The following is a 13,057-nucleotide window of genomic DNA, read 5'->3' as shown; positions in this document are numbered from 1 at the left end:
GTAGTGACTGAAAAAGGTGGGTTTCTTTTCTTTCTCTTTCCCTTTCTTTTTCTCTCCCCCCCCCCACCTCCCCCGTTTGGTCTGCTGGGAAGCATATGGCTTTAGTGAGGTCTGTTATTGCCTAGGCTTCCCGGCTAGAAGCAGTAACTTGGTGTAATGTTATCCGGGGTTATTCATTAATAAAAAATACTGTTATTATCTTGATTGAATTCTATTAGGCAAACTCCCGGAGAGGTCAGGGCGCGAACTCTGGTTAAGCTGGTGTGTTTAAAGTAGAGGAGTAAACCATAACCCCGCACGCTCCGTGCAGTTTCATTGTGTGCTCGTTTTTTTCCCTCTAGCTCTGTGGTGAGGAAAGGTGCGGGAAGGTGTGTCTGGGGCGGGGGAAATGCACGCCCTCTCCCACAGAACTTGGGTGCTGGGATGGGAAAGGTGGGGAGAGTTGCAAACCAGGGGAGAAAGAACTGGGCGCGTGGGATTCGCACGCGCTTTCTCCTGCTCTAGGGCACATTGCCAGGAGCTGGGTTCCTGGAAACTGGGATTCGACCACCCTTCCTAGCCCAGGGCACCCTGTGTTGGCCGCAGAGAGCAGGCGCAGGGCTTTGGGGGTTAAGCGGCGGACTCCCGGGGACAGCGAGAAGACGGTACAGGACGGTCAGGGGTTCCCCGAGGGCCCCCGAGGGCTAAGCCCCCGTGAGGAAAAGACGCGGCGTCCCCTTTAAGCGGCCAACCCGAATGGGTATCAGTGGCGCGGCGGAGCAGGGAGGGGATAGGGGCGGCGCTGTCTGACCAATCGAAGCTCAACCGAAGAGCTAAATAATGTCTGACCCCAGCGCCTGGCGCTGGCTGAGCTTCGGGTGCCCGCCGCTGCCGCCGCGCCAGGGCGCACCCGCTGGCTGGCTGTCGCACGGTCCCCGCCGCCCCGGGGACTCCCGGGCCTGGAGAAGAAGGCCGCCTGGGGCGACGCGCCTCCTCCGCTTGGGGAAGCTTTGATGAGACCGGTTTCCTCCCTCTGCCACCGCTGCTGTGGGGCGGACGGGAAAGCGCACGGGGCCCGGGACAGGGCGTAGGGGCCAAGAGAGTGACAACGATGTGACTCCGCTGCCGGAGATCCGAGATCTTTGTGTGGACCCCGAGGTAGGCGACTGCGGGGCGTGGGACTAAGCGCGGGAGCCGGCGGCGCGTGCGCCCGGGAAAGTTGACTGGGGGAATCAGAAGTTGTGGGACCGCAGAACTCCGGCTTCACCTTCGTCCTGTGACAGCAGAGGGGCGGGGTTGCTCTTGAGGAGAGTTCTCCCAGGAGCCCACAACCCGGAGGGACAGCGGGACCCCGGGAATCCTTGCAGTGCGAGAGAAAAGGCCAAGGGGATAGGACGACTTGCGCCATGGGAGCTAAGCCTGCGCTCAGGGGATCCCCGAAGTCCTCCCGTAAACGAGGAAGGGTGGTGAGAGATGCAGGGCGCCAGCTGTCGGGGGCTCAGACGGAGGGCAGCGGGGCAGGGCTGGGCTGGGATCCCTTACCACCATCTAGGCACTCTCCAAGAGGATTCGGACCTCGGTGGTGTGGGGTCCGGGAGTGGATCTTTGCGCCCCGTGCCCTCATCTCCTTTTCCTGGGTATCACACAGGCTGTACACTGTCACCTGCTCTACACCAAAGCTTGCTTACAGGTCCAAGGCCAATGTAACTGGAAAAACTTGGACCCTTGTTGCCACTAGGGCCTGAAAGGATCTGCAAAACTCCCAGACAGCTTGCATCCGACCCTCTGCCCATCCTGCGTGCCTCCCTTAGGGCATCCTCCCGCGGAAGTGAAAGTTTTGACTTTGGTCGGGGAGTAGGTTGGGTGTCTATGGAGGATGAAACGACAGGTTTTGTTTTCTGGGGATGCTGAAACAGGAAGGGGAATGGATGAGTGAACTAAGGCTGGAAAGAAATAGCCGAGGATGGGGGCTCGGGGCTTTGTGCTTCATGATGAAGGAAAAGGGCAATTTGCAGCCCGGGGTGGGGGGCTCTCCTGGGGCGGCTGGGGGTGGGCGAGCTACAGGCTGCGGGGGTGAACTGGTGTTTTAGTGAAAACAATTCGTGAGTTGGGGGTGGAGCCTGGACTAGGGAACTGAGTATGGGGACAGGGATGGGGGGCGGGGGAGAGCAAGAGGTAGAGAGGGAGGATCCAGAAGAGGAGGGCCAGAAGAGCTGCGCTAGGAAGGGAGAGGGTGCCCTCTGCCGGCCGCACTGCCAAGAGCAGCTGCTGGGGGCGGTCGGATGGGGGTGGGGAAGTTCTTGGGGGCAGTTTTGCGGATCTTTAGTGGTGTGTGAGAAAAAACTTGTTGAACAGTGTTTCGCACCAGCTTCCTGAGATGTGGGAGTTGGGAGTTATAACTTGATGCGCTTCTTTCCTTGTGTCGTCGCTGGGGTGCTTTGATGATCCCCCCTTGACAATGAGCTGGGACTTACTGGATCTTACTTCAAGGTCTTCCCGATATCCTGCAATATACTTCTCAGTGTCAACAACAACCAATGAACTTTTTTTTTTTCCTCACAAGAATTCAGATTGTTCTTGGCTAGAAGCATATTTCTCTCTGTTTAATAGTAAGTCTTCTAGAAATTACATTTCAAAAGAAATTGGTGTGTAATTAGGCACGATCATTGTTATCTGTGTATAAAAGGCTAAATGAGTCCCCTTCCCAACAATTGGATCAACTTACTGAAAACATGTTCCTCTTTTAATTCTTCTCCAAAATCGATTTTTAATACATTAGTTATAAGGTAAAAAAAAAACATTTTGATCTTACGATTGATTTTTGTTTTTTGCATTATTTATTTATTTATTTACTTACCGGTTTGATTCCGCTAAGCGTCCGGGGTCCCTCTAAGTTTGCCACAGGCGACACTGTTTTCAGGTCGGAGGGATCTGAGGTTAGAACAGGAGCGCTTCAAGCTGTTACACATAATAGACTTAATCCGTTGCACAGGGGCCTGAAATAACACTGGGGGGGGGGGGTTGAAATAATTACTGCAGTTCCTGGTTTTTCATAAGGTTTGGAGTCTTTGTTTTGTTTTGTGTTTTTCAAGTTTACCTCTGAAGGTAAAAGAAAGGAAACAGACACTTGTTGAAATGTAATCTTTACTGGAATTTGAAATATGGTAGTTACCATTATTGGAATTCCAGAACCATAAAGTTGTTTTCTGTTCTTCGTCTATGTTATTTTGCCAAATGGGACACATATTGGTAAATATGAATAGTAAATACTATGACACACAACACATGCTATATAGAGAACCTTTTAAGTAATTAAAATGTTCCTGTTTATAAATGATTTAGGAAGAAAGAAATAATTTCCAGATAAACAAGATCGGTGTACATGACGCACACATCTTGAAGCATTAGACCATTACAGACACACTTAGACATAACATTTTTCTAAGACAGAGTAACAGTAATTTTTCACATATTTCTAGAATCTCTCACAGCCCATTCAGAGCTAAGTTGGTAATTAGAAATCATGTTTATTTTAGGTTGCTACTTAAGGTCATTCAAAAGGATTGTCACCTTTATGTATCTAGAAATTAAGGCATTTAAGAAATCTGTTTTAGGATGCCCTGGGGAAGCATAACTTTTAATTGCAAACAAGAGGAGTCTAGAAAGTGGTCATTTGCCTAGAGTGCCACCACCCTCACCTCAGAACACGTTTATTCTAAGTAAATAGGTTGCTTAAATCTCCTAAAGGTCCCAAGAGAGAGAAGAAGCTGGGTTATTTCTAGTTCATTTTGACTTGCTGGGAGGAAGAAATCATAGTAATTGTAAATGCAAATTTCTAAAATCTTGGATGTTCTGTTTAAAGGGGGCAACATTAGAAGCTGTTTCCTGCTTCCAGAAATGTTTTAAGAGTCCCAACTTTTTAATAGTCAAAATGTAAATGATTGATAATTTCATTTCTTCCAAATATAAATAGCTCTGAGTTGTAGCTTGGCACTTAGAACAGGCTGAGCACGCCCACCTGATAGTATAGCAACCAGCTTGTTTTCATTCTTTTTTACATTCATCTTTTAAAGCCTTCAGTAAAATCCCTCCCCAGCCCTCCCCCCCCACAACTTTATATCCCTATATGTTGTAAATTGTAGCAGAGCCAGCAGGTTTGGGTTCCATAAACATTATCTTCTAAGCATCAAGAGAATCTAAGATGTACACCTTGGAAGGAAAGGTCACACACAAGTAGTTCATTAAGAATTTAAGATGTAGGAATTTAGTCCTAGAGTAAAGAGCAGTTGTGGATCTCCTGAATGAAAACAACAGACAGAGAGGGAACAACAGCTAAACCTCTGACTATCTTTCATGAAAAGCACTCTTGCTGCAACAGTTATACTGTACTGATTTCATTCTAATGATTAAAACATAATTTTCAGCCTGTGTTTGTCTCCTTGTGGGGAAGGTTTCAGTTTGTATGAGGGGGCTCTTTTAGTCCCGTGAAAGTGAATATATCTCTTTAATAGGGTAATTGCTCACTTGTCTCAACTTGTTTTCAAACAATTGTTATGGAGCACTCCATTTCCACTAATTGCAAAATTGCTGCTTAATTGAAGGACTCTCAGCCGCCTAGTGCAGCCATTCAGCCACTGGCAGGCTCTGTGATCTCAAGCTGTGAATTGCATTTTAAAGAGGAATCAGAAGAGAGTTTTGCAGAATTCCAAGTTGAAAATGCTGGCTGTTGTTCAATGGAGGCAGAAGCCATTTGAAGGATAATCACATTAAGTTGCATTATGATAAATTTTCTTTATTAGGATGGATAACGTGCACAGATGGGCGTCAGAAGTGAACGAGCAGACGTACTGGTTACACGGTGTCTCCATTTATTCTATCTAGTATGGAGTAATGCTAAGCAATAAATGATGTTGGCAAATGAAATCCTTCTGTCACTATCATGAGAGAGTTAACCCTTGGAACATTAGTAAGGCTTCAGTACTTTTAAAGTTAGGGAATGTGCATTCCTCAAGTTCTTCCGATTTCCACCTAGGGCTTGAGATTTTTTAATCCTAAATAATTTTTTATTCCAATGACTTACATCACTCTATCACAGGGATACTGCAAACTTCGAAAAGTTATGGACCCAATTATTGAATGTATGGAGTCATTTTTGAAAGTCTAAAAAATAATGAAACACAGTAGTTGCATTGACATTTGAAAATTGTTAAGAAGTGAATGCTGTCATATATATTTTATGACAATATATATGATACATATATACATATCACATTATATCTATCACATATATTACATGATGTATACATGTATATATGTATATATACAGAGAGAGACTATCACAAGCAGTATGGCAACTTTCATTATGTAAATACTCAAGTGCAAATACAAACTCTGAGACACACTGTTGGTGAGGCAAATCTGACCAAATATAGTGGATGACTACGAAGCAGCTCATTACCCTGAGGTTTCATTTATACATAGATAGCTTGAAGTTCAAGGATGGGTTGCATTAGATGAGTGAGTGACTGAGGGGAATAACTTGATTTACAAGCTTCAGTGGCAGGCATAATAAAGTAAAAGTTTATTTCCAAAGAGCCCAGAGATTAATGAACGTTACATAGTTTCCCCAAAGGTTCACTTGAAAGAACTTTTCATTGGTTGTCCTGGTAGTAATGTCCTGATTTTGAAAGCTTACAGAACCTTGGAGCTCTTAAATGTGCTTTCATCTTGGTTGCTTTGGTTTGACTGGGATTTTATGACTACCTTCTGTGTTTTTGATATTTCCCCTGCAGTTTTGGAAGGAGGATAGCAGGCAAAGGGGATATATCTTAATTTCAATATGCCAGAAAGTACATAAAAATTACATGAGTTTTTTTTTTTAAATCACCGTACTTCAGTTCAGATTGTTTTTAGAACAAACAAAAGCAGCAGTCTGCTTTCTAACTACAACTAGTCTATATGAAATTTGATAAGTGTGTAATAGAAAGTCAAAAAAGCATTTCAAATTAATTTAAGAAATTCACCCAACATTGAAGTCATAGTGCCTGCATAGTATTTACCTGGCCTCACCTGGAAGTCACCGTGTTGCCACACAAACTGCTTTTCCATGGCTTTACTGACTAACTTTCCATGCCACTTTGTGCAGACTTGTGTGTGTGAAGGGGTGAGGGAGAAGGGAGGAAGAGTAACATTTCTCATTGCAGGTGGCTTTTAAAGTAAACAACCTCATAGCTTAACTTATACACTAAGTATGTTTAAGAATTTTAATATGCTAGTCAGTGTAAAATTGAGTGCCAGGAATCAAGGGCTGCCTCTCCACCCCCATTTTATTTATTGTTTTCAAGGGTTTGCACTGTAGCACCGAATACAAAGGTTTTGATTTTACTCTGTTGCCAAAGGCAACATTCATTCCACTTTCTGAGATAGAATAACACCAAATAAACGGAGTAGAGAGATCTTAAGGAATGTCTTTCATCTCTGATCTAATTTTAACTTTCATGATTTGAGAAGATTTAAGAATAAAATAGAGGGTAATAAGTAGGGTGGGATTTTCAAACACCACTGTACTCCCCCCCACACACACACCCCTACCCTCAAACGCAAGGAAAACAAAAGAGGTAGAAAGAAATGATAAAGATAATATCAGCCTAGGAGTAAATAACATCAAAAAGTGATGAAAACAGGAATCAGTAATTATAAGTTGACTCAAACTTCTCCCCAGTTACATAAACTTATGTTTAGTTAGTGTACCTATGCATGATCCTACATTGGCATCCAGAAAGACTAGTGTTAGTCTAAGGATGTACATGGGTAAACACTGCTAAAGGAACAGGCAGATTAATTAGTAGTTGCCTGAGATTCTGTGTTTGTTGATGAAAGAACTTAATGGTTTTAGAAAAAAAAGTGAAAAGGTGTTTATTTGTTTTGCTGGCGAGGAGGCAAAAATTGTAGGAAATATTTAATAATATTTATTTTTCCCCAGTACCTATCATAAAAGTCATTCATTTAACTTAGTTCTAAAATTTTTCATGCATAATTTACTTCACTCATTAAATTATGTTCACAACATTTGACACGTTAAATTTGATTGAGACAGAAACCAGAAACTTACAAGTGGAATTTTTTAATGTCTTCAAGTTTTCGGGTGTGATCAGAGATGCTGTTTCCTATGTATTTCAAGGACTGAATGGTATGTATTAAATGTGTGCCATTGTCTGGTAAGAAAAAACTACACAGCGTGGCAAAGTAAGTAACTGTACTCTACATGCTATGTGTCCTCCATAGAAGCAATCAGAATACATCCTTATTCAAGAAAAACAGAAAAAGAAAGAAAATACCTCCCTGTACCCCCACCCCCACCCCAAGAGAAAGAGGGAGAAGGAGAAGCTCATTCAGTAAAGCTCTTGTCACCTGGCAATGAGTCTAATCACTCTTGGCTTTGGAGCTTCTGTCTGGGTGATTTCATTTTCTGTGGACTCTCCTCTGCCTTTGAAACCTGAACCTGGGCCCAAATTTAAACAACTTTCTCTGTGTTTTCACATGAGCACTTATGTACTGGATGCATTTTAAAACACACACTACTTTCTCATGACGTAGAACCTAAAGGTTGAGAAATCTACAGTCATGATGCTGAAGGGAGATGCTTGGCAGAGTCCCAGGCCACATTCCTAGACCAAAGGCTCCAAGGTGTTCCCTCTTATGCAACACTGGGAAAGTACACCCAGCATGAAGTGTTGGCTGATGATGTGTCTGAAGGCACAGACGATATGCTTATCACATCAAAACATAAAGCCAACAGACACTGCAGGCATTCTGCTGCTCGATAGAAGTTGGATCATTTACATTTATTTAATGTGAAATACTGTGATTGTGTGGTGTGCATGTGAATTAGATGTCTATGTGTGTTCTTGTATAGATGCATGGACATATGTTTGTGTGTAGAGACCAGAGGAGAACTTTGGGTGTCATTTCTTGGTGAAGTTATCTACCTTGTTATTTGAGACAGGGTGTCTCCTTGACCTGGAGCCCACCAAGTACATTACACTTGCTGGCCACTGAATTCCAGTCATCTCCCTGTCTCCATTGCCCCAGTGCTGGGATTACAAATAGATGCCATTGCACTTTTTGTGGAGGGTATGGAGACAGAACGTTGGCCCTTACGATTTTGAAGCAAGTGCTTTACAAATGAGCTATTGCCACAGCCCTTGTTGAATTTCTAAAACCTCATCATGACAGAATAGGGGGTTAGGGGTATGGAATTGGAGGCTGACTTATCAACAGATGACAGGAAGGGAAAACTTCCTGTAATTGCAGGTTCAGTGTAAGCCCATGGTATAACCAGGAGCTGTTTATGGAGCTACTGCAAGTTTGAGCCAGGGCTATAGAAGATTAATTCACAAATGAAACAAAGCATTTGTTTACTTAGTTTTGAAGTCAGGAAGTGATTTTGCTCAGCTATCTATGGTATTAATATGTATGTTGTGCTCCTGGGCCATGTCTTTATAACTATATAAATACAGCACAGTTGGCATCACCAACTCAGAAATAGTTAACTTCCCAACATGCAAGGAAGCAAACCTTCACATAATTACTTTGTGAATCTTGAAAAAAAAAAAAAAAACAAGAAAGAAGGAGGAAGGGGGAATACCCATATGATTAGTACATGGCAAATGGTCTAGCCTTCTATGTAATACCAAAACCTATTGTCCAATGATAGAAATTACTTCTTAATCTTCTCTTTGAAACAAAATTGGAAAGACAAACACGTTAGCCTCTAAATTCATGTTGTAAAACCTATAAAGCTTGATACTATAGTATATAGCATCTTTTCCTTAATGAAATCATACATAGAGACCACATGTGTGTGTAGGGGTGTGTGTGTGTACATGCATGTGTTCCTGTGTGTGTGTGTGTGTGTGTGTGTGTGTGTGTGTGTGTGTGTGTGTGTGAAACAAGAAACTCTGGTCTAGTTGGGAGAATAGGCAAGCAACATGTTATTTCTGCCTCTCAATCTCAACTGCACCTTCCCTAGAGAAATCATGACACTTCACTCCACAAAACCTCCTTGGTAAGTGAACTGCTCCCAATCAGAAGTCAGTAGGTAGATGCCCTTAGCAGAGTCATGCTGCAATATTGCTTGTTTCTTGTGAAGGTGTCAGTCCCCCAACACGTTTCTGTGCCAGTTTCTTATGTTGACAGTTACATCTGCCTCCCAGTTCAGAAGGTAGATTTCCTTGAAAATGTGCAAAGCTTCCCATTTTAGAACTTTGGAAATTGTACTTTATAGTGGAAGAAAAGCAACAACTAAGCATTTATTTATCATTAAAATGTACTATAATTACCATTAACATTTATTTCAAAATGTTTTCTCTGAATTTACTTTTTCACTTTCTTTGTCTTTCCTTTTCTCTACTAAAGATTAAACTCAGAGTCTTGTGCATGCTAAGTAAATGTCCCCACTGGGTTACACATCTAGTCTATCTCATTCTTTATGTAGTTTTCACATTCATGGTAATGATTTCCTTATAGTGGGATAGTATTGTAAACAAAAACAAAGGGGGAATAGATACATAGATATAGGATTTGGGGCACATATTTCATTAGAGGTATAAGTAAAATAGGACATAAAAAGCACCAATACCCAAACCTGGTGACCATCAAAAATACCTTTCAAACTTTTAAAACTACAGATGTGAGGGCCTAGAATCCAAGACTGAACTAGCCTGGGAATGTGCTGTGCTTAGCGATTTGCACAGCTGTCTCAACCACACAGAAATATTTGAGAACTCCTGAACTAGAAACCACATAAACCTAATAGTCTATGATTTACAGGGACTAATCATTTGTGCCCTAGACTAGAACATGGCTAGAAAAGATTTGCAGCCTTCCAAATAACCAGACATTCAGAGACTCTGAATGGCAGGACTATTAAACATTGTTCTGACCTGGAAGGAATTTCTATCAGAGACTTCTAAAGAAGAGCAAAAGACCAAAGTTCTTATTCCTGAACCCAAGGGTGGAGTTCGTCTAATATCTACTAAGTCTGAGATCCCACCAATTACTTACTCTGTGCCTAAAACTCTTGACAGGCTAGTGGGCGATTAAATGTGATAATATGTGTAAAGTTTAGACTGGCCCTTAACCATTGCCACTGAGCTATATTCTTAGCACTTCCCCACTCCAGAGGAAGATATCTTAGTACCTTATCATCAAACAGCAAAATGCCTCACTAACACATTTCAAGCCTAAATGAGCTTTACTTTACAAGAGCAACAAAAAAGAACAAGATCAGAAATCTCCTAAAATTCTGAGTCTAATTTTTTTTTACTTATTAACTTTCTCCTCACACAATTACATCAATTCTTCAAGACCCAGCAAGAATTCTGTTTCCTCTAGAAAGACTCCTGTACATGATAAGCCTGCCCTGTCTGAGTTGTTTTCTTCATCTCTGAGCATAGTGATTAATTGTATAACCATTAAATCATTGTTGTGTATCGTGGCTCTGTCAGATTACATGTTAGGAGCTTTGGAGAAGGTGCACTAGTCTTGAAAACATGATTTAGAGCATCTAAGGGAAGCCCATTTTCTTCATATCACAGAAATATTTCTGAAATAGAACTTGCATGAGGCAGCTCATGACTGGTACCTTTCCGGGGTCTAATGTTTAAATTTGATTCCAACACACCTCTTACTTGTTCTTTGATCTTGAGATCAGGTGTCTAAGTTCTGAGGCCTACAAGTATGGTTTAGGGAAATCATTTCCCCATCCTATGTTATGCAAGAGGGCTTGCTTCAAAGGAGTGCTTTCTGAGGAAGATTGCTCCTGCCATACCACCATCAGCATCACTTTGATTAATATGACTGATGGGTCCCACTAAATCCGTCTTTTAAGTGTGTGCAGGTCCCTCATTTCATTAAATGGGAGATCCCGAAGCACACTGTATGAGTTAGCCAGCTTAAATACAGCTGGATGCAGAATTAGACCCTGCTGGAACCAAGAACCAGGAACTTCACATAGAGGCACTGACTAATCAAAGTAGAAGGGAGGGCTTTACTTACTTTTACTGGGTTCCAAGTAGCTGGTTTCCTGTCCCAGCATCTGGATGTTGGTACAGAGTTAGAGCAGTGCCAGTGAACCCCGGGTTACAGCATCAACATGTGGTTATTTCCAGCCTCTTGGAATGTTTCACTCCAGAAAGGTGAGGAAAGCAACGCTTAGATTTCCTTGATTAGTTTAACATTGTGGGGCGGCTTTGACCATTCGTTTAATGGTAAATCTGCTTTCCAGATGACTGGATATGTGGAGATGAGAAGGGTTGTTTGGAGAGAGGTACCTTTTAAAGAATGGTTTTTCATTCACTCTCTAATTTGGGGTAAATGGTCCTCTGGGGAACATTTTCAGAAATGTTTGAAGTTTCCATCTGATTTTGGAAGTAAGTTGGATGCCACCTGTGTGAAGTGGGCACTTGCTCCAAAGACTGTTCACAGAATGAGGGCCATCCTACTGGGTCTTACATTCAACACAGATCTCATGTTTATACTCAAGTCTGTGTCCTTAGAGTTGCTTCTATAGCTTCCTGCCTAGACTTTACAGAATGCAAAATACTGAGGATAACCACATATGGAGTCCTGTAACCACACGCCTTCCTCTTGAAGTCACTCTCTGTCAGCTTGTTCTTGTTTTGTGTTTGTGTTTTTATTCTGTCTCTGTGAAACTCACTTCATCATTCACTATTTCAGTGCCTTAGATACTTTGGGAAACAGGTTGCATTCTCTTCCGATGTTTGCCCGTGCTTTCCTCTCAGTCTCGTGCTATGTGTCATAACAGTTATTTGTAGAGTTGCCCCCTTTAGGTCACAAATCCCCTGGGTATATACCAGTTCTTTTTCAAAGATGCACTGAATCTAGAAGCATTAGTATTCTTACTCTCAGTGTGTCACAGAGGTGAGGCACAGGTCCTTAAGTTTGTCCACTTCGGAGTTTGTTCAATTTGCTGATTTAAAAGTGGCCAAATAGCTACTTAATGAGGTTAGTATTATACAAAATGCAAGAGGAAGATCAGGATTGATGTGTTTCGTTCCCAGGCTCCAGCCCTGCCCTTCCACTAATTTCTTCCATGGAAATGTACCAAAAGATGAAATAGAAAACTTTCTGAGTACCACAATACAGCAGAGGGGTATAGGTCTTGAAAAATGAAGCCCCAGGGTTAAATCTTTTAAAAACTTTCTTATTTAGTGAGTTAATTGGTTATTTAGTTAATTTCTTTTGAGGTAGAACCCTATGTAGCTTAGGTTGGACTTGAACTCACTGTGTAGCTCAGGATAACCTTGAATTCTTGATTTTCCTGCCTCTGCCTCCCAAGTACAGATATTACCAGCATTACTATCTGCCTAGGATTAATTTAAAAAGTTATATTTAATTTATTCATGTAATTAAAATGCCAAAATGATATTAAAAAGAAGTTTATACCGAGAGGTATACCTCCACTTGCATGATGTCCCTTCCACACAACATCTATAATTGACATTAATATAGAATTATTTGGTTTTTTGAAACCATTATTATTTGCTTTATAGAAATATAAGTAGATATGGCTATGATTATCCCCCCATCTCTAAAGGAAAGGTGACATACTATTCTGTACCTCTTTTTGGTCACTTGGCACTATATATCAGATACCTTTCCATTCTACCTTATGTGGGGAAACATATATTCTTCATAGCTGTCTAAATTTGACTTTAAGTAGTTATTGTGGTTCTATTTTCCCATAGTTGATAGCTGGGCTTTTTCTATTATACATCCTGTTGTAATTGATGATGATATATGTTACATATATGCATACATGTGCATGGGTATATGTGCCTGTTTGTGCCTGTGCACCTGTCTGTACATTTGTTCTTGGCTGCAACTGCTGTATTATAGAAGAGTTCACTTACAGTTTTGATAGTGAGTCCCCAAAATTTCCTAACCCAAGATGCAACAGTTTAAACTCCCACTAACAGTGTCTGAGAACACCCATCTGTCCATACCTATGGTGTAATGTAGTCAGATGAGAAATTTCCAAATGAACCTTCAGTCT

General features: G+C 41.8%; 1 protein-coding gene across 1 annotated transcript in view; it reads left to right on the top strand.

The window, feature by feature from the left end:
• Positions 1–766: 766 nt before the first annotated feature.
• LOC113836414 (brain-derived neurotrophic factor-like) overlaps positions 767–13,057 on the top strand; it is a 29,582-nt gene continuing 17,291 nt past the window's right edge. The window contains 1 exon segment of the mRNA XM_027422296.2: positions 767–1,137. Within this exon segment, the coding sequence (XP_027278097.1) occupies positions 820–1,137 (318 nt within the window). The 5' untranslated portion in view covers positions 767–819.

This window comes from Cricetulus griseus, chromosome 6, assembly GCF_003668045.3.
Source record: "Cricetulus griseus strain 17A/GY chromosome 6, alternate assembly CriGri-PICRH-1.0, whole genome shotgun sequence".
NCBI classification, from domain to species: domain Eukaryota; kingdom Metazoa; phylum Chordata; class Mammalia; order Rodentia; family Cricetidae; genus Cricetulus; species Cricetulus griseus.
This window is presented reverse-complemented; position numbering and strand designations above follow the sequence as displayed.